At 42.3% G+C, this 26,194-nt stretch overlaps 1 protein-coding gene across 1 annotated transcript; it reads right to left on the reverse strand.

Annotated features, from left to right (window-relative positions):
• Window positions 1–573: 573 nt before the first annotated feature.
• Shisal2b (shisa like 2B) lies at window positions 574–18,323 on the reverse strand. The gene is made up of 3 exons (XM_574844.9): window positions 16,883–18,323; window positions 11,704–11,861; window positions 574–788 (listed from the first exon to the last, which is right to left on the reverse strand). Exons 1-3 carry the CDS (start codon window positions 17,371–17,373, stop codon window positions 658–660), a joined length of 780 nt encoding a protein of 259 aa, XP_574844.3. The 5' UTR covers window positions 17,374–18,323; the 3' UTR covers window positions 574–657.
• Between the last annotated feature and the right edge of the window lie 7,871 nt (window positions 18,324–26,194).

A 26,194-nucleotide genomic window follows, 5' to 3' on the forward strand; every position in this document is an offset into this window, starting at 1 on the left:
GGCCAGGGCCTTTTGACCTTGCTCATGCCTCTCCCTTAAATTCAGACTCTGCAAGTTCCCAGCACAGCAGAGGTCCAGGGTCCGTCTCCTTGGACACTGTTTATGGTGACTGTTTATGAAGCCATGTCAGACTTCATTTTGCCTTTCCCACAGATAGGGAGAGCATGGACTCCAGTCTTAATTTCCTCTTCCTCCTACTTTTTAGGAAAGTAAAACGGTATCCATTCCTCCATCCATTTCTACCTAGATGCCCACCGGAGATGATCCAGTAACATACTGACTCCTGTGTGTCAGGCAACGCGTTTCCCTCTGTAGACCAGGCTGGCCTCAAACTCAGAGATCTGCTTGCTTCTGCCTCCAGAGTGCTGGCATTAAAGGAGTGAGCCACCATGCCGGCCAGAGTCATTTAAAAGAAACCCCAGATGGTGTGAGTTCTCCGTGGGTCTGAGACCAGCTTAGACTACACAGTGAGTTACAGGGTAGCCAGGGCTACACTCAGAGAAACCCTGTTTCAAAAAGCCAATAAATAATAAACTACTTGAGAAGATCACATAAAAAAATCCACAAATAAAATGCATCTTTAATTTTATTTAATTTTTTGCATTCTTTATTCTTAATGCTCCCTCTCTTGGGTAAGCTTTCAAAACAGGGATTTAGCTAACAGGCAATATTGATTTGTGTTGTGTCCATTGTTCTTTCTTGAGTCACATCGTCGGCTTCGTAGGTCTCATTTGTCGAATTTGATGCTGCATTTGAAATGAGGCCTTTGGCTTTTCTATTTACATTGCCTGGAAATACACAAGACCAGATGAAATAATTAGTCTAACTTACAACATAAAATCCGTCTTTTCAAAGTTTATGCTTGAATTGTTATAATAATATGGAAAGCAGGAAGTCCTGAAGATATTATCAACATGAGAATCAAGTCCATTCAGGACAGTTTTGAGCCACTTGTTCTGAAAGTGAAGGGAGATATTCTGTCACAGGGGTATGAATTTCAAGGATACGAATTTCATTGCCATATTCTTTCTCCACGCCTCTGTGGGAAAGCACGTATTTCACAAGGTGGTGACAATTTCAGGGTCGCTCAAAGCATGACTCCCTATAAATAGTAAATAGACTGCATTAAAGCTCATCATGGTAACTTCAAGGCTCCGAAGGCTTAGCCACCATAAGGAATTAGGATGTGAGTTGGGTTTTTTTGTTGTTTTTTTTTTTTTTCCTAAAAGCACATTCATTCCGCAATCCGATCCACACACCGAGTATGAGTCCACCCTGAGCAAGGGCTGGGGAATGTGTGTCTTCTCTCACTAGCCCTTCAGCTGACAAAGGAAGACGTGGATTGCCCTCCCGTGGACGGTCTCTATGCTTGTGTCTTACACCAGCATTTATTTTGAATGCAAAGGGTTTGACTTGGGGGGAGGGTTCTGAAAACTTCAAGCCTAATGCTGTTTCCTTGGCTCCTACATGTTTCCTTAGCCATGCTAACATACATTTATATTTGAATCAAACTTTCAAGACCTCTCTCTGCTTCAGCACGCAGAGGTTCTGTGTTCTTCGTAGCACAGGGGAAGGACCGTCGGGGTGTTATTTGCTAGCCCAGCCCTTTGGATGCTGGGGTTTGTCTCTGTTCTGGCAGCTCTGTGGCAAAATCCGTCAAAACTGCCTGCCGCAGTCTGACGTGTACAAGCTAGAAAAACTCATTCAGGGTTAAAACGTCTGTCCGTCCACAGCACTTGTAAAAGCCCTGACTCCCCAGCCTGGCTCATCATCATCTTGGCTTCCAGATCCTTCCAAAGGCTTCAAAAACCAACTCAATTACCCCTAACAAAGCAATTTCCTATCCAAATGAGAAAAGATCGGTTGTAAACACCCTTGAATTCTCCAGAACCTAGCCTCTGGGGAAAAATCCAAAAGCACTTTGAATGGATTCCCTCCAGCAGTTTAAAGTAATTGGAGATACAGAAGGACAGCCCCAGTGAGAGCAGAATCCCCTAACTTCTCCTGGGACCATTTTAAGAGAAGGCCCCACCTCAGCAACCTGCTTTTCCTAGTTTTCCAATCATAGAAACTGGTTTCTTATCCAGCCAAGTTGGGATAAAATCTTCTATCACAAAGTCACAACACAGATTTGATTTTTAAGTAAATCTTGTTATGCCATTGAACTGCCAAGGGTTTGCTGTGCACAGAAAGTTTTTCTTGTTTGTTCCTGTTTAGTTGAGTACAAATGAGACCCGCCAGCACGGGTCTTCCCTCAGTCCCTTGTACTGAGCTTTCATGTGTCAGTCCTTACTTTACCCTTAGCCATTCTATGTAAATCTTAGCCTTCCTTTAATCCTGGCCATCCTAGGCTGGCACTTAAAGCTTTGACCTTTGGCCAAATTTAAATCCAGTTGATCAAAAGAAATTATTCTACCTGCTCTTTTTTGCAGCTATGACAACCCACTTGTTCAGATAACAGTTAAACTTGGGTTTACTTCAGAGCTGGTCCTCAGGGACCAACTTTACCATGTAATTGTGAACTTGGGTCTTGACAGCCATCTTGAAACAGGGAAATAATATTGCAGGTCTCTGTCTCCTGGCCACACCTACTTGGCAGAACTGTGAGGGAGCTTTCTTGCCATTTTCCGTCCTGCTTGATTTAGCATCTGTCTGTCCTGCCACGCTGGAGCCCTAAACAGCTTCCAGTTGCTGATCTAGCTGGACAGATTTGGGAAACAATCTCAAACCTACACCCAAAGTCGTGCTGTTGCTTTTCTCCTTTCCGTTTCTCTGTGTGGTCTGGGCTATCCTGGAACTCACTCTGTAGACTAGGCTAGCCTCAATCTCAGAGATCTGCCTGCCTCTGCCTCCCAAGTGCTAGGATTAAAGGCGTGCACCACCACTGCCTGGCTTGTTTTGTGGGGTGTTTGTTTTGATTTTTTTTTTTTTAAACAGCCTCGCTATGACCTAGGCTAGCTTGGGTCTGGAACTCAGGCTTTTCCTTTTTCGGTTTCCTGGGGTTAAAGGCATGCACTGCCATGCCTGTCTAGTATTTACTAAATCTTTGAGTATTTAACAATGAAAGACTGACTTCTATTTTGCTTCCTGTTTCTAGCTTTGGCCGCTTGACCTTGTACTCTAAAGGGCACATTTAGTCCTCACAAACACTGAGTGTTAAAGCAATTTGGTTTTCTACATTCTAACTTACAAAACAGCCTTAGGAACTCTCTGATTGCTATTTTAAATTGAAAGATCCTCTTTTAGAACCCAGGAGAAGCTTAACTAGTCTTTCAAACTTACATTTGTGTGTGTGTGTGTGTGTGTGTGTGTGTGTGTGTGTGTGTGTGTGTGTGTGTGTGTGTTTCACAGGTATGTATGTGGAAATAAGAGGCAAACTTGTGGGAGATGTGTGTCTCCTCCCACCGTGTATATTCTGAGCTCTGACTCAGATCGTCGGCTCAGCATCCAGTCCCTTTACCTACCAAAAGCAACTCGAGAATAAAAAGATTTATTTGGTCCACGTTTACAGGTTACAGTTTCATCACTGAAGGAAGTCATTGTAGGAACTCAAGGCGGAACCCATGGAGTAAGACTGCTCGCTGGCTCATTCACCGGCTCACGCTCCACTATCTCATGAGTCCCAGGCTGACCTGCCTAGGGATGGTGCCACCAACAGTGGACTGGGCCCTCCCTCAGCAATCATTAACCGACTTGGTTTCTCAGAGACGTATCTGCAGGCCAACCTGATCAAGGAAGTTCGTCTTCAATTGAGTCTCTTCCCAAAAGACTCCATGAGTGAGCGGTATTTTATGATAGTGAATCCAAAAATCTTTTTTTCCCCTATGAATACCAAAATGAATTCTTTAAAAGCTTTTGTGAAATAAAATATTACCAAGTAGAGTCAGGAGGCCAATTTAATGGATTTTCAGCATTTTTCTCTGAGTATTAAGTATTAAGTAAAGTGACTCCCAAGTTTATCTATAAATTTACTATAAAAAAATATCACCTGATCATTTCAAAATTTTAGAGTGTGATTCAAAAGTTCATTTGGAAGCTTAAGCATTACATACAAGAAGCCAAGATGTTCTTAAAAGAAGCTTAATGGCAGGAAGGGGATGGGGCCTTGACATTAAAATAATGTAACAGCAGTAATTTTAAAATCTATCCCAACAAGAATAATCAGAATGAATAATCCAACAGAACGCAGTCTAAAAACAGACCTTACTTAGTACACAAAACCATTTGTGACAAATGACCATTTAGGTTGACAATAGAAAGACAGATTGACTAATGGATATTTAGACAACTGACTCATCTGGAAAATAAAAGAGGCAGATTTCCTACTTTGCTTCTGGAGAGTTATTAAAGCTTTAAATACATAAAAACAGTAGAAAACCTACAATCTATGAAAAAATTAATACCTTCATAGGAAATGTATAAAAAGTAAGCAGTGTGCTACAAAGAAAAAAAAATAAAATGTTTGATTAGACAAATTTGGAAAAAATACTATTTTTTATGAAATTAGTAAAATAGATATTTTAAAATAATAATCCCAAAGGCCATAGAGATTGTGGAAAAGTAAGTGAATATGAAGTAGTAATTTTCTGGAGGGTGTAGTGACTATGCCCACAGCTTTTGATATGTGTGGATACTCAGAGTAGGTGTTTCTGGTAAGGATTTTTGCTAAGAAAATATTTAGATGTTCAATGTATCTGTAAGATAATGGTGGAAGTGGAAGTTAGTAAGTTAATTAAATATGATGTAGCTACTGTTGAGGTTTGGTCTGCTGCTATATATTGTAACGCTAAAATCTATACCCAAGGGGCTGGAGAGATGGCTCAGCGGTTAAGAGCACAGACTACGCTTCCAGAGGTCCTGAGTTCAATTCCCAGCAACCACATGGTGGCTCACAGCCATCTGTAATGGCATCTGATGCCCTCTTCCGGTGTGTGCTAAGAGAGCAATAGTGTACTCACATAAAATAAATAAAGCTTAAAAATGAGAGCTCTACCCTTCTGGGTAGAGTTAGCACTCCTACAGAAAGAGTAGAGGGAACGAGCCAGCTTCATTTTGCCCACTCGCTCCTTGCTCCATGAGGAGACTGAACACCCTGGCATGCTTCTCAGAAGCAGCTCCTACTCAGGGCCAAATCCACTCTATCTTAATATTGGACGTCCCAGACTCTGGCACTGTAAACGTATCTTCCTTTCCTTATAAAATTTACAGCCGAAACTATTTCGTTTCAGTGGCACAGAGGACTAAGATAAACAGCGGAGCAGTGGGATAAATTTTAAGGCTGTAAGAGGCTGGAAAATTGTCATTTACAAATATCATAATAACAGTTGTCAAAAAAATCAGTGACCGAGTGAAAATTTACAGAGGAACAGGATATTTTGATGGTTTCAGATATCTCACTGCAATCAAGTTAATATCAGTAATAATCAGGCCAACTAGGATCGTGTGCTGCCTGAGGTACTGTAAAAGAAAAAACAGACAAACAGAAATTGAGGGACATTGAACAAAATAGATGTTTGGTTTTGTTTTATTTTTATTTTTGTTTTGTTTTTTTTTGTTTTGTTTTGTTTTTTGGTGGTTTTTTTGTTTTTTTGTTGTTTTTTTTGTTTTTGTCTCTTCAAAACTGCCCAGGGGCATAAAAGAAAAAGAAAGGCTAAGGATTAAAGAAAGAAGAAATAAAACCATACAAATGTAATTCTGGGCCAGATCCAAGATTAGAAAAATTGGCTATTGAGGTTGGAAAACACGAACGCACACCCAACATGTATGTTGCTGCATGAGTGCTTTGGTGACTGGCTTGAATGTGAGAGCAGGGTTCACACAAGAGGGAGGAGCTTTGTTCTTAGGAAACACTATGGATTTTATAGTTTAAAAGTCATGCCATTCAGAGAACATGCAGAAAGTATTAATGATAGAACCAAAGAAGCAAATGAGTAACCATCAGTTAATCTGCCGAGAGATATACAAATGCCTTATAGCCTCTGGAACTCCTCTAAGAGTAAAATGACACCGACAACACAAGTCAGCACTGTGCGAAGTCATAAATGGGTTAAATGATGGCAGAGCGCTTGTTTATTGGCAAAGAAAGATACAGTTATTCTAGCTTGTTAAAGGGAGAGGGAGGAGGGAGCAGGAAGGACGGAGCCAGACAAACAATGATAGATAGATAGATAGATAGATAGATAGATAGATAGATAGATAGATAGGTAGGTAGGTAGGTAGGTAGATAGATAGATAGATAGATAGATAGATAGATAGATAGATAGATAGATAATTGACAGACAAATGATAGGCAGATGATAGATAGATACATAGATAGATAATTGACAGACAAATGATAGGCAGATGATAGATAGATAGATACATAGATAGATAGATAGATAGATAGATAGATAGATAGATAGATAGATAGATAGGGGAGGAGGGATAGACAGACAGACAGACAGACGGGTGGATATTCCCACTATATAACCTAGACTTGCCTCAAACTTGTGTCCATCCTGCCTTACCCTTGTGAGTGCTGGGATCACAGACACAGGCTGCCACACCCCTACTTTGATTCTCATTTGCTTTATGTGATGTACGGTGCATAGAAAACTCTCCCTGGAAGATACTGACTGCAGTGCTGACATCTTCCACCTTTGTGCTGAGTGTTTGTCTCTCAGTATTTCCAGGTTTCTACACCGAACATGAGCAGAGAGAGAGAGAGGAGAGAGGGAAAAAAAAAAAAACCAAAAAAAACTTTTCCTTCTGAGGAATCGAGAGCATCTTCTAAGAAGAAACACAAGACCATTTCAAGTCCGACTAAGACTCAATTTGCACATGGGCACAGTAAATGATTCTGTGATTTTGTTTCCAATTTACTTTCTCGGTATTGTGTACGCGGTTTGGCTTTTCACCTACGTAGCTGGGTCTTACTGCTAATTTACCGATTCCTTTTCGTTTCTAGTTTCCACCTTTCCAAGGCAACCACCCAATTCCAGCTTGAGGGAGGGTGTTTGTTGTTTCTGTCCAATTGCATCATTTCCTCCTAGCTGTTTTCCCGAGGGTGCCTTTCTAATTTTCATCAGAAACACCACTTCTCTGGATCATCCCCCACCTCCACCTCAAAGCCTCAGGCTGTTCCGCTTTATCTTCCTGAAGCAGCAGTTTTGCTTCGATGTGGGTCACAGATGTCATGATCAGAGGAGAATGAGCCTCACACTACACAGCCAGTTGATAATTCTCATCACATTTAAAAGCAAAGCGAGAGACATTCAGTGCAGAAGCTCAGGAGACTCGCAGCAGACCTTTCCCATTCTAGCCCTGAGAACGCTGGGACCCTGACTTCATCTCGGATATTCCTGGAAGAACCTCACTAAGGAAACATTTGAGACGTGGAAACCTACAGCATAGTCTCTCACTGCACCACCATTAACCATGATTATTCTCCAACAGCCTTGGATGAGCCCTCGCCCTTAGAACTGTCTGCACACAGCCATCTTTTGCTTGGGAACTCCGTGTCTGAGGCAAAAACAACACAAGCCACAGTACTCTTCTGAATACTGACCTTTGAAATGTGTGGTAACCCCAAAACATAAAAGTGTTACAAGAAGAGAATAATTATACGACACAACTTAATAGCCCACCAATTGCTCAGCGAGAGGTGCTCTGTACAGTGTGGGCAGCAAAGTTTATGCCATTAACTCCTGCAGCCAAGGCCAAAAGAGACTTACTTGCCTTTTCAAGATCAGTTGAAAGGCTGTAAAGCCTTCAGCTGTATACATTTAAAATTGAAATACAATGGAATAAAAATAGATGGAGGAAAAGTCCTAGCAGTAATCTAGGATTAACCTTTTTTAGACCTATACTGATGTCATCTTTAGGAAAAGAAAAGATTCAGAACCCTGTATCCATTGCAAGAACACACTTCGGCCTAGCCATTCAAATTGCCTGAAATGAAAACAAGCTCCATTATGAAAATTAATCTAAATAGCCTTCTCCAAAGAGGAACACACCAATTGGTTATCAAATGCCAAATGGTCAGTCTTGAAACATACATACATGTAACATTATACAGACTGAGCAGGTCATACTTATATATTTAGGAGTATGTGTGCACATGTGTGTGCATGTGTGTGTGTGTGTGTGTGTGTTTGTAACAACATTATAAGAACAATGAGTGGGAAAAAAAGGACATGAATTTGAAAGGGAGCAGGGAGGAGTATGTAGGAGGAAAGGAGAGGGGAAATTACGTAATTTTATTTTAATCTCAGAAAATAAATAATTTTAAGAAATTAAAATAATGTGAGATGAATTTTTTTTTATTTATTTTTTTTTTATTAACTTGAGTATTTCTTATATACATTTCGAGTGTTATTCCCTTTCCCGGTTTCCGGGCAAACATCCCCCTCCCCCCTCCCCTTCCTTATGGGTGTTCCCCTCCCAACCCTCCCCCCATTGCCGCCCTCCCCCCATAGACTAGTTCACTGGGGGTTCAGTCTTAGCAGGACCCAGGGCTTCCCCTTCCACTGGTGCTCTTACTAGGATATTCATTGCTACCTATGGGGTCAGAGTCCAGGGTCAATCCATGTATAGTCTTTAGGTAGTGGCTTAGTCCCTGGAAGCTCTGGTTGCTTGGCATTGTTGTACTTTTGGGGTCTCGAGCCCCTTCAAGCTCTTCCAGTTCTTTCTCTGATTCCTTCAACAGGGGACCTATTCTCAGTTCAGTGGTTTGCTGCTGGCATTCGCCTCTGTATTTGCTGTATTCTGGCTGTGTCTCTCAGGAGCGATCTACATCCGGCTCCTGTCGGTCTGCACTTCTTTGCTTCATCCATCTTGTCTAATTGGGTGGCTGTATATGTATGGGCCACATGTGGGGCAGGCTCTGAATGGGTGTTCCTTCAGTCTCTGTTTTAATCTTTGCCTCTCCCTTCCCTGCCAAGGGTATTCTTTTTCGTGAGATGAATTTTTAAGAGATAATGTTGAAGGAAAAGGGTTCTAATGGGTGAAATCAGCTTTCCTCAGATGTACTATTTACACACCTATGCAAACAATTCCTATGTTTAACACTCTCCTTAAATGCAGTAATATTCTTAGCCTGTCTTCCCCATAGCATGAACAATAGTATCACTTGCTAGATGGTAGAAACACTGAAATGGAACACTAATATTTAATAAAGTGAACAATGTTTAATTTTCATTTCAAAGGGTTCAGGAGGAACCCATTTTTCTATTCCAGCAGCGCATGGATTACCTTTTTTTTTTGTGCTCTGTAGTGTGATTAAAAGAAAATCAACCCACAGGACCAAAATTACCTCCTTTGAAAGCAATGGTAAGAAACTTATTATTTTACATTCTATATGCTGTTTTCTCATATATAGTATATATTATATATCAATATACATATATATACATACGCACATTACATATATATATATATATATATATATATATATATATATATATATATATATATATGGCCAGACTTAGGAAAGGTCTATTAAATTAACTTTTCTACCTTGGTACATATATTTTTGTGAAGAACAAAGTGGGGATATTTCATTGCAAGAAAGCAGTTTCATCTAACTTTATAAAAAGTGCATTAACAGGCTTCATCCACTAAATAGCAAAAAAACATACCAAATCTGAATTGACATGCCAGCAATTCTGCTTCTGAGCTCACAGAGCAAACATGGAATAGAGTTTTGCAATCGTCCTTGATCTAAACCAGGAAAAGTAACTACTTTTATTTATCACAGACACGTATATAGGAGACACACTCAATGCATGTTTGATGACTGCAGCAATGACTAGACTTGATCTGTGTTTCACAAAATACATCCCTGAGATCAGTAAAGATACAGGGCTAGTACCGTCAATTTATTCCAGGAATGTTTGAGCACTATAAGCATTGGGAATATTATTTTGCTGGAACTCAGGTTTTAGTCAGAGTATAGAAAACAAATAGATAAGTAAACACTAGTTAAGTTAATTGTATTGCATGTTAGTGGTAAATGCTTGTGGGGTAATTGACTAGGAAGAATGAAAGCTGACTTAAGAATGCAGGTAGGGAGGAATTCCTCCAGGGAGGAGAACTTCTCAGGAAAGAGTTAAAGACACTGTAAGTCATGAAGCAGTCTGACCAAATGGTGGTAGCATGTGCCTGTGCCCTGATTGAGAATCTCAAAGAATGGCGAAGGGGCCAAGGTGGGTTGGCAAAGGAGATTAGGAGAAAGGAGACCTAGAGGGCCAACCACAAAAGGTCACGGTCACGGTGAAGAGTTGTATCCATTGTGAGGCCTGGGGAAACATTTGATTTAGATTTTAGCAGGCTTATTATAACTGCTCTGTGGACAGTAGGCAGGGGCAGAGGGAGAGGAGGACTGAGAAGTTGAGAAGCTGTATGGGTAATAAGGTTCCTACATGATTCTTGGGCACAGAAAAAAAATGGAACCATGGTTTAAAATCAACTAAGCAAATGAGACAATATTAGCTTTATAGTCTGGTTATGTGATAACCACCAATCAATTGCATGGTTGTGCTCATGGAGAAACTGGGTCAAAGTCGATTGGACTAAATTCAGCTCTGAGCCTGTCAATTTGTCCCCTTGGTCCCAGTACTTTAAGAAGAGAATACCATCTTGCTGTACTATGACAAGAGTACACTGAGGCTGGGGAGAGATTCTTCTCTTTCTCCCCAGAGGAGACTAGATCTAATGCAGGCACACAGTGATGGTCACATATTTGATTAGGTCACAAGGCAGGTACTTCATAAACATGGAAGGTTCTCTCTTCAGCTAAAATACAACCTGTGAGCAGAGAATTTCTTCATAATTTAAAAAGGATTTTCCTGTTATTTTTAGATGAAAGCAGTATGCCATTCTAAATATGGCAGCATAGATCCTAAATTTATATATTGTTACCTACAAGTTCTTTTTTAAAATATGTTATATATATATATATTCTGAATACACACATGTCAACATTTATGATTAGTGTCTTCAAATACGCTAATGGAAATCAATTTCCACAATATTTTGATAGTTTATAATGATAACAACTGATATCTGTATACTACTATATGACTGAGACAATAAAGGAGACGCAGGGCTCTCTGGGTAAATTATGCCTGAAAGCTTCTTTCTACTTTATAGTTACACTGTGTATATTACACTGTGTATATATACATACACCAATAGAACTAATTAATTTATAGGATACTCAACAGCAGAGAACATTCTGTTTGCTTTTCAGATTTTTTTGAGCACCCCCGAATTCTTTCTGATTCCCCCTTGACTCTTCATACTAGACGCCAGTTGGATGACTGACTGACCAGTCTAGAATACAATACCAAGAGCATCCTAGTGGGCATTTTGTTGTTTTGCGTATTTGACTTCCTTGGCCACACAAGAACAAACACCAAACTTTAAATGTTACAAGAGGATCAAGTGTTGATCACTAAACAGGAATTAAATATATCAAAGTGAATTTTCTGGCTCACTGACTCACTGTCCACGAAGGCATTCATAGTCTGCTAGCTTCCACTGAACACCATTTCCCTAAAGTATTCTGTCACTTAAAGCTAATTTGATGTGAACTCTCGCAGGGATACAGTGTAAGGTGAATCTTTAAACATTCACTTTTAACAGTGTGCCCTGTCACCCAGCTAAGAGTTATACTTTTGGCTATGGTACAGGTAGTTACTACAAATAACAGATTCAGCTTACCTTCTAGGGTAGAAGATGCCTCTAGGTGCTGAAGTTTAAGGCCATTGTCTAATCTTTGAGGTTTTGTGTACAGAAATAAGTAGCAAAGGACACAGACACTGATGACAAAGGCAAGTAAGACAAGGGCAGCAATTCCCAATCCAATCAGAGCACCAATGCTGGGGAAACAGAAAGAAGCCATGTCATCGAAACTGCTGTGCACTCAAGCTGGGATCAAAAAATTCACCATTCGATCTTGCTCCCATTAATTCATAACCAAATCCTGTCTTACCATAAACTATACATGATTGAAATTTTCATCTTGATTTCTTGTCACATTTTGTATTTAAGTAGTTTTAAAATTCGTATGTTAATACCAGTGTGATGTCTATGAGATAGACCAAAGTTCACATGAGTCTCTAAGAACTTCATAAATTTCAGTCCAACAAATCAAGTTAATTGAATAAATACCACACTTTTTAGGAAGATCAATTTTGCAAGCAAAAGATAAACAGGAAAATAATTTTTCTTTGTAAGAGTCAGGAAACACATATACCAGAGATATAAAACGTTTCTCTTAGAGATATATATGAAAGATACCATTTATTAATATACTGCCAAGGACCAGCCTTAGCTTGGAGAGGGATTCTAAAGAAAGGGTGGTTTGGAGCCATATAAAGAATGACTCAAAGTCAATTTGCGGGGTACAAGCTGACAGCCTCATGTTCTGCTCCTGCTTGCTCTCCAGACAGTTCATCAAGTTAGCTCAGCTCTCGCAGATCGAAGCCCAGTCTTTTACTTACATATCAATTCAATCATCCACCCCAATTTCCCCTTTGATTATTAGCATTTTTTGACCTTAGTCCTTTGATTCTTAGAAAAAAGACAACAAGTACATTTTTTTTAAAGCATAGCAATGAATGCAGAGATCTGCTAACTTTGTAAACACAGATAGTAAGCTAGTCAGGTGGGATCCGGCTCTGAGATCATCATTCCCACCATCCTGGGCTTAAACTATCTCTGTCCCAGGCTGACCTTGAACTCAGGAATCTACTGGCTTTTGTAAGCACAAACAATAATCTTAGCTGGGTGGGATCTTGCCCTGTGACTACTACTCCCCACATCTCTCCTTAATATCTTTCTTACAAACTGGCTTACAGTGCAGCTGTCTCTGTTATTTTAGGTCCAGGAAGCCCCTCATATAATTCATATTGCATCCTTCTATTTTGCACAGTTGAGAAATCCTATTATTTATTTATTTATTTTTGAACATGTGTTTTCAGAGTCCTTTCCCATAGCCTTGGGAAGGTTGTCCTGAAGGTCTCAGAATTTACCATTTTTGTTGAGGGCATTAGACACAACCTTGCCTCTTGGACTCATGCTGTCTCTGATTATCATGGAGTCATTAATTTTGGCAGGGAGAACATTCCTCAGTAACTTTTGCAGGGGGAATATTTCCTGAAGGAGGAACATAAAGTGAATTATGCTCATTATTATACAGACAAGCCTTACGCCTAGCAACCAGCAACACTTGTGAAGGCTCTGACTGTGCTCCACACTGTCCCTTCCATGGGCATTCAGGACTCAGCTATATACACAGCCACAACCATTGAAAAGAGGAGAGAGTTCAGCTAAAAGAAAACTGGTTTCGTAATGTATCAACTCTGAGATTTCCCTGCCTAGCACCAGGAAAGAAACCCACGTTCCTTCCCCTAAAAGTCAAATGTGCACTCAACTGTCATTTTCTTTGCACCACCTTTGTAATAATTCAATATATGCTTACATATATGGCTAGACACTAACGTAGTAGGTCTTTTTTTTTTGTAAAGTGCACTCAGTACTATCAAATAAGAGAGGGAATTTGAAAAAGCAGCACCATGTTGAACCGCACCCAGACGTGTGTCTCTTGAGTCATGTGTAAACAGCTATAATTAGGTCTTAGGTTATTCAAGAGCAGACTTCAGTCAGTTGTGAACACTTTAAGTATTTACATGTGTTTAGTTTGTAGAAAATGTTCAACAGATGAAAGTAAATACTAATTAACTGATGATTGATCTGCCTGTAGCAATTTGGAATGCACATCACTGAGAAGTAGTGATCTCAGTCTTCATTATCTTCCTGGCTTGCCTTCAGGCTTCTGCTTCTCTCAGAGATTAGGCCCCTGGCAAGCTTGACTTTTAGCGAAAGGAAGGAAAGGGGGAATTTGATTGGGGACACCAGGAGCATCACTGCTTTGAGAGAAGGAACAGTATTGAAGGCGACAGGGTATTTACTCCGCTCTCAGCTGATCCTGACGAGATAAAACACGCTTGCGCACGAGAGCTTGTCTCCCAAGCTGCAGACAACAGTCTCCCATGGAGACAAAGTTCCAAATTCTCATGCTTGGTTTATTAACTGTCCCAAACAGCCTTGCACATAGAGAAGACTGGGGAATTGTATGTCAGAGTTCAAACAGAGTTATGTCCTTGAACCTGGAGGCAGTCATGCTGGTTGCCCTTTGCTCTAATAGGATTAGAGGGGAAAAAACATCCTTGCATCTTGTTATCTGCAGGCCATGTAGGGGAGGGTTAGATTCCCTTTCCTATACAGACATGTAAGAATGTAACCTATTTAGTATTATTTTGTGCACAAAGCAGATAGATGAGGCATCTGGACAGACTCCTGAAATAAGAAACCCAGCTGTTGAAAAATAATTTTAAAAGTAAAAAAGTGACTTAGTAATTAAAACATGTTAACATAATGGAACTGTACATATACATCGTGAATGTTTAATGCACAAGGTTTTTTAAATGACTACACAATGTGGAGGAAACCCAGAAGGCAATGTGGAGGAAACTGCAGAAGTCTGCTGCAGTGCCATGACTCCATATTACAGAAGCATTGCTTTGTCCCTGAAGACCTCCATGTAAAGGTGGAGATCCAGGAGTCTCTTAGGTTGGTCGTGTCAACAAATATTTATTCAGTATCCATCCATGAACGACCCTGCCCAATACGCCTCATTTTCTTAAGCACTGGAAAAAGTTACTGAAGTAGACCCTTTTAATTTAGGGGCTTAGAAAAGGTGGGAAGAAAAGAAAGGGGCAGACACTGGAAAGGGAGAATTGTCCTTCTTCCTGGCATTCCACAATGGATGCTTTTCCAGCTGTTAGAAAGTGCCTGAAGCTGCCAGCACCTCCATACAACCATTTCCTACTTAACACCTTCCCTCGCCTCAAGGTAGCTCTGGCTGCTTGTCCCTGGCAGCTGTGGAATCTCAGTTCCAAAAGCAGTGACTTCTGTAATATGTTTCGCAGTTGGAGTATTTTAAATTAGGACCGAAGAGCAAAGAATAGGAGAGAAATGAAGCTCTCATAAATTTAACCTCCTGTGGTTTTTTCAGAGCTCAGAAATTCACAGGAACCCCTGGTTCAATGTTGCCAACTGATGCCCCCAGTTAAATTGATTTTCCTATTTCCCCTGACACTAACTGTCCGTTTTGTCCTGATGAAGGTAGACCCCAGCAGGCTGATCTCTTCTTTGTATTCTCGCAAACCTCAGGAAGGTTTTATGGCCCCTTCTGCTTGTCACTGTGGCATTTAGAGATCTGAAGATCTTGGGCACCATTTCCAATAGAGTGTGATTTGGGGTGTGATTTGGGGACTGCCAGGCTCAGCTGGCACTAATTCTACCCTCACCAACGCCTTCAAACACTTACAGATAAATGGCTGAGCTTGTCTGGAAAAGCCCAAATAACAGGGCAGTCCATCACTTTCTTCCCCCAAATAATCTATGGAGTATAAGATAAGTTGGCATAATTTTCTGCCAAGTTTGTCCTATTTTAGCATAACTTCATCAATGAACTTCCTGGAAGGTCTTTTGAAACTTCACTGAAGTTCGCAATATAGAAAAATAGTACTTGTTTCATTGCCTCAAGAAATAAGTTGGCTATTGATCTGATATATGTGCCCAGTTCTGGATTATAATGAGAGAGTAAGGTGATAGTACTCTTGCTGGCTAGTTCTCTCTCTCTCTCTCTCTCTCTCTCTCTCTCTCTCTCTCTCTCTCTCTGTTCCTGCTTTCCCCTCTCTCTCTTACACACACACACACACACACACACACACACACACACACACACACACACACACACACACACTTTATGGTGGAGTGGAAGTTCTTTCCTAAAACATTAAGATTCCATTCATTCTGTAGAAAAAAAAAAGAATCAAGTTTAAAGTTTCCAAGTTTGCGGTCTTTGAGGGGGAGCATTTCATCATGAAAACATGCATAAAGACAAACAGAAACAAGGCGGGGAGGGGGGACCACTGTAAGAAAAAGAAGCAAGAAAGGCTTTGAAAGTAAAGCATCCGGACATCAAGCCGCGCTCAAACAGTTCAGGTGCAGGGGGAAAGGTGTCCAGAAAGGCTGCACTGCGTGTGTAATCAGAGCCACTCAAGCTCTTCCCTCTTGCTTGACCTTTCAGTCCGGGTGGTCAGTGTCGGTATCCGAACCTCTGAAAAGAGCAAGTTGTAAAACCCGGTTGTATGTATGTACCTACTCAAGCCAACACACATACAGAGAGAGAGAGAGAGAGAGAGAGAGAGAGAGAGAGAGAGAGAGAGAGAGAGAGAGAGAGAGAGAGAGGGAGGGAGGGAGGAGAGAGAGAGAGAGAGAGAGAGAGAGAGAGAGAGAGAGAGAGAGAGAGAGAGAGAGAGAGAGAGAGAGAAGGGAGAGAGTCCAGTTAGCTGCCCAGGTTCCAAAGAAGCCTCCTTTTCCATTCAAATGTACCAAATGAACAAATACCTAAAGAGGCATTAAAACCTCCAATCTTGACAGTAGAGCCTTCTGCTTGTCACACAAGCAGTAGTCCCTGGGGTAGGCTGTATACAGGGTGCCCACGCGTCTCCAGGGTTCCCTGCAGAGTTATCATTCAGAAGCCTGGAGCCTTGGCACAAAGACCTGAACCCGGTGGGCGCTGGGTGACCTTCCTGATTCCAGCTTTGTGTCTTTCATTGGTCACTTTCCCAGGTTTAGGAGGAGGTTGCCTTGCCCTGCCCTGCCCTGCCCTGCCCTGCCCTGCCTGCCCTGCCTGCCCTGCCCTGCCCTGCCCTGCCCTGCCCTGCCCTGCCCTGCCTGCCCTGCCCTGCCCTGCCCTGCCCTGCCCTGCCTGCCCTGCCTGCCCTGCCCTGCCCTGCCCTGCCCTGCCCTGCCCTGCCCTGCCCACCTGAGGCTCCACATGTAGCTGTGCTTGTAGGGGAAGTAGCTGCCCGGCTCGCTGCAGCAGTACTTGAGGTCTGCGAAGCCGCAGCAGTAGAGCAGCGCGGCCCCATCGCCGCGCCGCGGGCACTGGAAGGGCTCCACGAAGCTGCGGTTGAGGCTGTAGTAGCCTGAGCACAGGCGGCTGCTCTCGCTCATCGCTGCGGGCCGTGCGCAGGACCCCGAGGTGCGTGCGTTGTGCGCTAGGACTGTGCTCGTCCCAAGCCCCGGCGACTCTGAGCACCTTTGCGATCTGGGGTCTGAGTGCTTGGCACTCAGCCTCTGAGCCCTCTGGGCTCTACTTCCCGCTGTCCACGCGGCGCTGGAGCGCTCTGCTCTCACCGCTGGGTCTCGTCTCTGAGTGGTCCCTTTCTCTGGTGGCCCAGCCCTCTGCCTCTTCTCCCTCTCCAGAGCTCCGACTGTTTTCTTTGCTCTCTGCGGACTCCCTTCCACTTTCATTCACTTCATCCACAACCTGTAGTAGTTAGCCTTCACTCCGCATCAGAAGGATCTCTATAGAGAGCAGCAGAGGTGGGCACGGATGCAGTTTACACAGGTACAGCCAAAGTGTCATCTTTGTTTACCCAGTGACATGGCAAATAGAGTCTGGCTCTCAGAGGCTTTACTTGGGTGGGGTGGACAACTGATCCAGGTTGGGGAGCAGGCTAGGAAAGGGGCCTTAGATTAGCTGTAGTGAGAGCTAACAATCAAGTATCAACTAACTGTGGGTGTTTTAAAAACATACAGCGGCACCCCATGCTCACCTAAATTACATGGAAAAGGGAGGAAAGGCAAGAAATGGTGGAAAAGAAAGTGAGAACCTTCTAGAAAGCGAAGCAGAAAGGGAGGGATTTTTCAATCACTTCTGAAGTGCAGGAACCTCTTTTCCCTTTGATTCTCATTTTCTCTAAGTGATCTGTCCAGTGTTTTGAAATATCAGTAGTCATGTGTGCTTACTGTAGCAAGTCAAAACAATACTGAGGGGTATACGAACAAAAATAACAATCGCATTAACTCGAAACTAGCAACTAGTGCCTGCAGAATTTCTAGGGCAGAGCATGGTTCCATTTTTCAAGTTCTGCTTCCTTCCTTTGGCCAGGGGCTTGATTGGAAGGCAGACGTCATGAACTTGTGCGCTGGGTATTTTTATATTCTTATAAATATTCCTGAGCTATGCTCTGGAACGCAGTTACTTGGAGACAGTTTGATTCTTTCCCATTTGTTTTTCAGCCTCGCTGGTCGGGATCAGCGTGGACTAAATTCTTCCCTACAGAGATAACACTTTCTGAATATTCTATGCCATACGTCAGGAATCGCCAAGCTTACCAGTCGTGGCAAGCCCCCCACCATCCCCAGACCTGCTGAAACTTTAAGGATTGTTCTCTCCACTCCTTTCAGTGTTTCTTTTCCCAGCATCAGACAGCTTCCTCCCTGAGGTAAACAGACAGATCAGTACTAAGCTAAAGATTCTTGTGACCTTCAAAGCTAGACTACAGGTCACCTGTCCGGTCACCCAATTCTCTCTTCTCTGGAACCATGTTCCCTGGCTTCCCTGGCTTCTTTCTCAGCTTCACACACTCAACTCAACCAACTGGACTCCACCTGAACTCTCACCCACCCTGCACAGTAGCTATGCTTTCTACAGAGTGGAGGGGAGGGGGATGGGTTGGAGAATCATCACAAGGCTTCCTTCACCTGTTTCCACTTAGACACCACCATCCTGCAGGATGTCATATCCATGGCCAGAACCCATTGTGTCGTAGAGATGGGAATTCAACCTGGTTTCTAGCATGCCACACACAGACTCAGCCAGAGACTGGACCCAATTTAGTTAGGTCTGGACTTGGTCTCTCTCATCGCACTGTAATTCTATCACATGCACAGGAAGGCAAAAGAAAGTAGTGGGCATAAAAGAGAAAAACAAGGCAGAAAGGAGTAACAAACAAAGGTTGACGGCTTTGTGATTTTTGTTTGAGTCCTTTCTTGCACCTTCCTACTCTTGAGGCCCCTGTTACTCAAGACTAAATGTCCCTTTCTGGTAAATGTGCCTTCAAATAATTTTAGTTTTGACACTGGCCTCAGTGGGCTTTGAACTTGCTATGTCATCGAAGGTAACTTCAACAGTCTGGTAACTTCTGTCTTCCTCTAGTATCGTTTGCATGGCCGGTGTTGGGATTTGAACACAGAGCTCCCTGAATGCTAGGCAAGCACTCTACCAACTGAGTTGCATGCACAGCCCTCAAGTCAGTTTCTGTTACAGACAGGCAACTCACAGCAACATAGCAATCAATAATGGACCCCATATATATAGGAGGTAGGGGGATTCCTATGCAACTGTATTGCCTAGTGACGTTATAGCAATCTTAGTTTGTGTACATACACTCTATAGTGTTCACACAACCAAGTCGATTAGTAAGGACTCCCAGAATGTTCCATCAATAAATGGTTGGTAACTGTTGATGCAAGAAGAAGTTTCTGCCTCACACCACAGGATGTTTTCAGGGGAGCACCTGAGGAGGGAGTGTTGAAATAATAAAATAATGCCCTGTCTTAATTAGGGTTTTACTGCTGTGAACAGACACCATGCAAGGCAACTCTTATAAGGACAGCATTTAATTGGGGCTGGCTCAGTTTCAGAGGTTCAGTCCATTATCATCAAGGTGGGAGCATGGCAGCGTCCAGGCAGGCAGACATGGTGCAGAGGGAGCTGAGAGTTCTACATCTTGATCAGAAAGCAGCTAGAAGACTGGCTTTTGGGCAGCTAGGAGGAGGGTATTAAAGCTCACACCCACGGTGACACACATACTCCAACAAGGCCACACATCCTTGTAGTGCCACTCCCTGGGCCAAGCATATACAAACTATCAAATGTTCCTTAATTGATGGGCATGCTCCATTGACGCAGGCAAAGTCAGACAAGCTGGTGTGATGGAGAATGAGCATTGTGGGGACAGAGCTTGGAGGTCTGCAGGGTGGCATCTGGGGAGCAAACGCTGCCAGAGCTCAGTCTTAGATGGCACAGCATTCTGGCATAAACTCTCTGACCATGAATGCTCAGTAGAGAAGGAGAAGAAAGAACAGTAGAATCAGTCAGGAGATTCTCATTAACACAAGCACCACAGCAACAGTCTTTGCCCACACATCCCTTAGGTACAGACAAAATACAAAACACACAGCTGCCAGACTCCAGGCAGCAGCGACTAGCCAGAGTTTAAGCCAATAGAGCAGCTTTTTAACACAAGACTCAGTGGCTGTCAAGACCATGCCTTCAAAACAGTACCAGCTGGACATGGTAGCCTGAGTCTGCATTCCCAGCACTAAGGATCATGATTTCAAGGCTGACTGAGATACGGAGGTTCAAGACCCTGCCCCAAACTACACAGGGGGTCATAGATATAGTTGGTAGTAAAGCGATTGTCTAGCCTCAAAAGGTCTTGGCTCAACCCCAAACACCACCACCACAATGGTGGTGGGGACGACGACGACGAGGATGGTGGCAACGGCAGCAGTGGTGGCGATGATGATGATGATGACGACGACGACGACGACGACGTGGTGGTGGCAGTGGTGGTGGCTTGAATGAAATGCCCCTCCATAAGTCTCAGACATTGAAAACTTGGTCCCTAGTTGGTGACTGGGAAGGATCGGGAAGAGTGGCCTTGTTGGAGGGGGGTTTCTGGGGATTCACTTAAGGTTCCAAAAGGCCACACCATTCCCAGATAATAGTCTCTGCCTCCTGCTTCTAGACCAAGAAGCGAGTTCTCAGGTGCTCCTGCTGCTGTCCTTTTGATCAGCCACTGTGGACGTAACCCTCGGGAACTGTAGGGCCAACTAGATGCTCTCTTTTATAAAATGCCTTGATCATGGTGTTTTATAACAACAAGAATAATTTATAATATGCATAACAAGTAATATAATACAGAAGAAAAAATTTTTAAAAGGAAATGCTAATTTGGTCTGATATTCCAAGTCTGGAATTCCCAGCCACTCTGAGAGCCAAGGTAGAAAGACTAAAAACTCATTAGCTCATTACTTACCTGCACGTTTTATCGAGACTGTCTCAAAATAAAAAACCGCTTTTAAGGCGGGAAAAGGGCTGGAAGTGGGTAAAAAGCACCTGCTGTGCAAACCTAATTAACTACATTCAGTGCCCAGATCCCTTGGAAAGGTGGAAAGAAAAATGGTTCTGCAAAGTTGTCCTATGACTTTCATACATGTACCGTGGCACACCTACCACTACCTTATCATATAGATACCCAGATACATCAACACACACCACATCACACATTCACACACACACACACACACACACACACACACACACACACACACACACAAAATCAATCAATCAATCAATCAATCAATCAATCAACCAGTCAATCAACAATGTCATTTTAAAAGAGGCCTGGGATGTAAGTCAATGGTGGCATGTTTGCCTAACACAATGTAGTGCTCTAAGTTCAGTCCCCAAGTGCCACTAAAGACACCAACAGATCATCAAATCATTGGTTTTGACACTGCTTTGTGGTCCCACCTGAGGCTCCCCTGGCAGAAGCTCTGACAGGGAGTACAATGTGGCTGGCCAAACACCCAAAGGTCATAAGCTCCATTGTTTTTCTCCTTGAATCTCTGTGTCTCAGTGAGAGGGGTGCTTCCCCCTTACTCTGGAAATAAGATGTTTTGGGTGGGATAATAACACGGTATCCCAATGACCTGGGTGCATCGACACCTAGATGCAGGGCTTCCTCATGTGCAGAACTGCGGGAAGACAAGCCGTGTCTGTGACCTCCATGTGTTCTATAAGACATCATTCAGGTGAAAAGCCCATTTATAATGATCTGTGACCAGGACCCAGCCCTGTGGTACAAATAAACACAACACACATTTGAATTTTCCAGGAAAGCAACTGCTTTGTAAATTGAGGGAAGATGGTTCTTTGTTTGGGTTGGGACTTTGCCAAGAGTTGTTTTCCCTTTCAGGAAAATCGTATGCCAGAAGCAAGACTGCTTAAGTTTTGTTGGCTTTGCCAACACTGCCCACCAGGCCAGGCTGTATGCAGTCACTCAGCCATGGTTTAGAGCTGTTGCACACGGAGTACATGAGTAAGTATTACAGCTTTTAGTATAGCCATACTCTCACATTTTCATATACAAATGGGTATTTTTTTTATTGTAAATGACATTTATTTCATCTTCATATTGCAGTAAGATGTATAGTTAGTGTACTCATTGGCTGTATCTGCTATAATAAAAGGCAATACACCCAGTATTTTGAAAAAAAAATGATTATTTTGTTATGATTGGAGAAGGTTAAGGCGTCAGTGGGGTTGCTTCCTCTGCAAGTTTTGAGGGAAGATCTGTGTCAGGCCTGGTTCCTTTGCTTGTAGATGGTCTTTTACCAGGTATGATCAACAGCATCTCTCACTGTATATGTCTGAGTCTTCATTGCCAATTTTAAACAATGACACCTATTTCATTGGCTTACAGTCCATCTACATGGCCTCGTTTCAGCTAAATGACCTCTTTAAGGGCCCATCTCCAGAAATGCTCTGAGAAAGTAGCAGTTAGGCCTTTAAAATATACATTTTTTAGGGTGTGAGGAGGGCACAAGTCGATCTGCAACAGTTTTAGGTAGATAGAGCATTAATCTGTATGAATTTTATTCTAAGATATCCAAAGGAAGACATTTAAAATACTATTACAAGACAAGAACATCAAGTCTGACAGTGGTGAGGGCTATTGATGCAATTTCTCATGAAGACAACAGGAAATAGTACGCAGCAGCAGTGAGATCTGCTCCTGGCTGCTAACTTCCAGCTAACAAGGTTTACCCAAGATGTCCATGATAAAACAAGCAGGGGAGACTAGAGAGACCTAGCTGGCTAGTAGGCTGAAGGAGATAAGGGTTCGCTGAAGCCAACTTGGCAGTAGAAAGAGTGGAGTACTCATGAGTACTTTGTTCAGCGCCTTTAATGGGTCCTGTGGTGGTTTGAATATGCTTGGCCCATGAAAGGTGTGGCCTTGATAGAATGGGTGTGGCATTGTTGGAGGAAGTGCATCACTCTAGGGGTGGGCTATGTAATCCAAGCTCCACCCAGTACAGAAGAAAGTCTCCTGCTGCTGCTGCCTTTGGATCAAGATGTAGAACTCTTGGCTCTATGAGCAGCATGTTTGCCTGCATGCTGCCATGGTTCCCAACATGATGACAATGTACTGACCCTCAGAACCTGTAAGCCAACCCCAATTACGTGTTTACCTTTATGAGAGTTGCCATGGTCATGGTATCCCCTCACAGGAATGAAACCCTAACACAGGTCCTTATTTCCAAGGCTTGGATAGTTTATATGTGACTCTACTTTCTCAGTTTTGTTTTTTTTCCCCACCTCTAATGTGCTGTACTGGTGACTCAGGCTTCTTCCTGCCCCAGAAATAACTTCATATCTGCTTTTCTATCCAAGGAATGCTCTAACCTTTTTTCCTTTTTCTCCAAATTGTGTGCAATTCTCAAAGCCAAGCCATGTATTGTTTTTTGTTTTTATTTTCCTCCCCATGAAGATTCCTGTAACTAATAGAGCAACCAGCAGATAGAGTAGAATTTGGAAAGATATATGTATATGTGTATGTGTATGTGTATATGTATATGATGTCTATGTATATGATTTATCTGTATATGATGTATATGTATCTATATATGATATATATATGCAGATGTATATGTATATGGTAAATATGTGAATGTGTATGTGTATACATATTTATATGTGTATGTGTATGCATATATATGCATATGTATATGTGTTGTGTATATGCATATGTATATGTGTGTTTATGGTATTATGCATATTCTTGTGTGTGTATGCATATACATATGTGTATATGATGTATATGTATATGTATGTGTATGATATATGTATATATGTATATGTATGTGATATATATGTATATGTATATGATGTATATGTGAATGTGTATATGTATGCACATGTATATGTATATGTATATGCGTATGTATGTGTGTATATGTGCATTATATGCATATGTATATGGTGTATATGCATATATCATGTACATGTGTATGTGTGTGAGCAATGAGGAAAGAGGGATCACGGAAGCACTACCAGTATGGCTTATACATTATTAGACATAACATATGAGTAAACATGGAGAAAAACAGTGAATAAATGATTTGTTTGCAACAAAAGGAGCTGAGAACAGGAAAGAGAGTGGGCCCAGTGTAGGAAAACAGGACACTGGTGGGTCTTCGTGGCTGATATGGTTAACTCACTCTGTCCCTTGACAGAACTGTGGTCTTCAGAAAAACAATGAAATGGAAGTAAATGTATGATCTGAATATGACATATCTCCCATGGGCTCATATGTTCAATAATTTGGTCCCCTGATTGGTGGTTTAAATAAGAATGGGCCCTCATAGATCCATGCTTTGAATTCTTGGCCATATGACACTATTAGGAGGTGCGGTTTTGTTGGAATAGGTGTGGTCTTGCTGGAGGAAGTGTCACTATGGAAACAGACTTTGAGATCTCATATGTTCAAGTTATGCCCAGTGTGGCATACAGCCTCCAGCCGCCTAGGAATCAAGGTGTAGAATTCTCTGTTCCTTCTCCAACACCATGTCTGCCTGCATGCAGTCATGCTTCCCGCCATGACAATACTGGACTCTTAATTGTAAGCCAGCCCCAGTGAAATATTTTCCTTTATGAGAGTTGCTTTGGTCATGTTGTTTCTACCCAGCAACAGAAACCCTAACTAAGACACCCATATAGTAATGTTGCAATGGAAAGTGCTAGAAGCTTTAGGAGGAGGTAGGTGACTGGGAGAATGCCTTCACAAGCCAGAGTGACTCTGGTCCTTCCCCTCTGCTCCACTTCTTATGTATCACAAGGTTAAGAAAGCTCCTCAGTCACATATGTCTACTCCCACGATGTTCTGCCCAAGTGTCTGGGGTCAAGAATTCTTGAATGTTACTCTCCCGAAACCATAAGCAAAACAAATACTTCACCTATTTAAACTCCCTCGGGTGTCCTGTTAGTGACAGATATTCCTACATTCCTTTGAGTGTCTCATCAACAAGACAGTTCCATTTAACCTCCATATAACAGCCCCCATTTACTCTTTAGAAACATGAGTCAAAGAACCTCAAAATACACATCAATTAATTTTATTTGCTGTGTCTCTTTTCCTGGGAAGGTATGAACAAAATTTTATTTGCCTCGAATAGGGCACTAAAAAATAGAGCAAAAGGAGGAGGTGGGGAGGAACCAGGATGGGTAGAAGGAGGGAAAACTATAATCATGATATACTGCTTGATAAAATAATTTAATTTTTAAAGGGGGAGGAGAAGAATAGCCAAGTTAAAAAACATAGACCAAAGAAATAACCCTCAAATGAATCTGGAATCAGGCTTCCTTACTAGCACAATTGACAAGTTCCTTGCCTGAGTAAGTGCATCATCAGATAACCCACTCCAACAGGCAGGACACACAACATATGTGACAACCCTTGATGAATCACTAGGGAGGGCTTCACTGCAGGAAAGAGATGAGGGAGGCTTCGAGATGTAAGCAGAGGAAACAGGATGTCTTAGACACTGAGGGGAGCCAGAACGACTATGCAGCCTTTTCCCAAACACATGGCCAACGAGTTGGAATGGTTGGGTTGGTGGCAAGACAGTGAAACGGGAAGGTGATCCTATGTCCCTGGAAAACAGAAAGAAAGGACTGAAATCAAAGGCAAGCTATAAGAACATCAAGAAAGTCTTCAAACCAACAGCGAGTTGGAACCATGGAACTTAACATTTAATGCAGCTCAGTGTCAGTGGGTCAAGATCATTGTGGCTTCCCCAGTTAGAAAACACCATAGATCAAAAAAAATTTTTTTAAAGATTTATTCATTTATTATATATAAGTACACACTGTAGCTGTCCTCAGATACAGCAGAAGAGGGCATTGGATCTCTTTACAGATGGTTGTGAGCCACCATGTGGTACCTGGGAATTGAACTCAGGACCTCTGGAGGAGCAGTCAGTGCTCTTAACCGCTGAGCCATCTCTCCAGCCCATGGATCAAAATGTTAAATGAAACACTTTCTTTATCTTTTGGCAACCAATCTCATTCTCCACATAGAAAAGTAAAAAGTCCACTCCAGTTTTCGAGGAGGGCTAAGAATTAAGAAGAACACAGGACATGGTTGAGAATGGTAGCCATGGTAACATTCCCCCCCCCCCGTGATAAATTTTGCACCAAAAATTGGTAAAAGCCTAC

Source organism: Rattus norvegicus, chromosome 2, assembly GCF_036323735.1.
Source record: "Rattus norvegicus strain BN/NHsdMcwi chromosome 2, GRCr8, whole genome shotgun sequence".
Classification (NCBI taxonomy): Eukaryota; Metazoa; Chordata; class Mammalia; order Rodentia; family Muridae; genus Rattus; species Rattus norvegicus.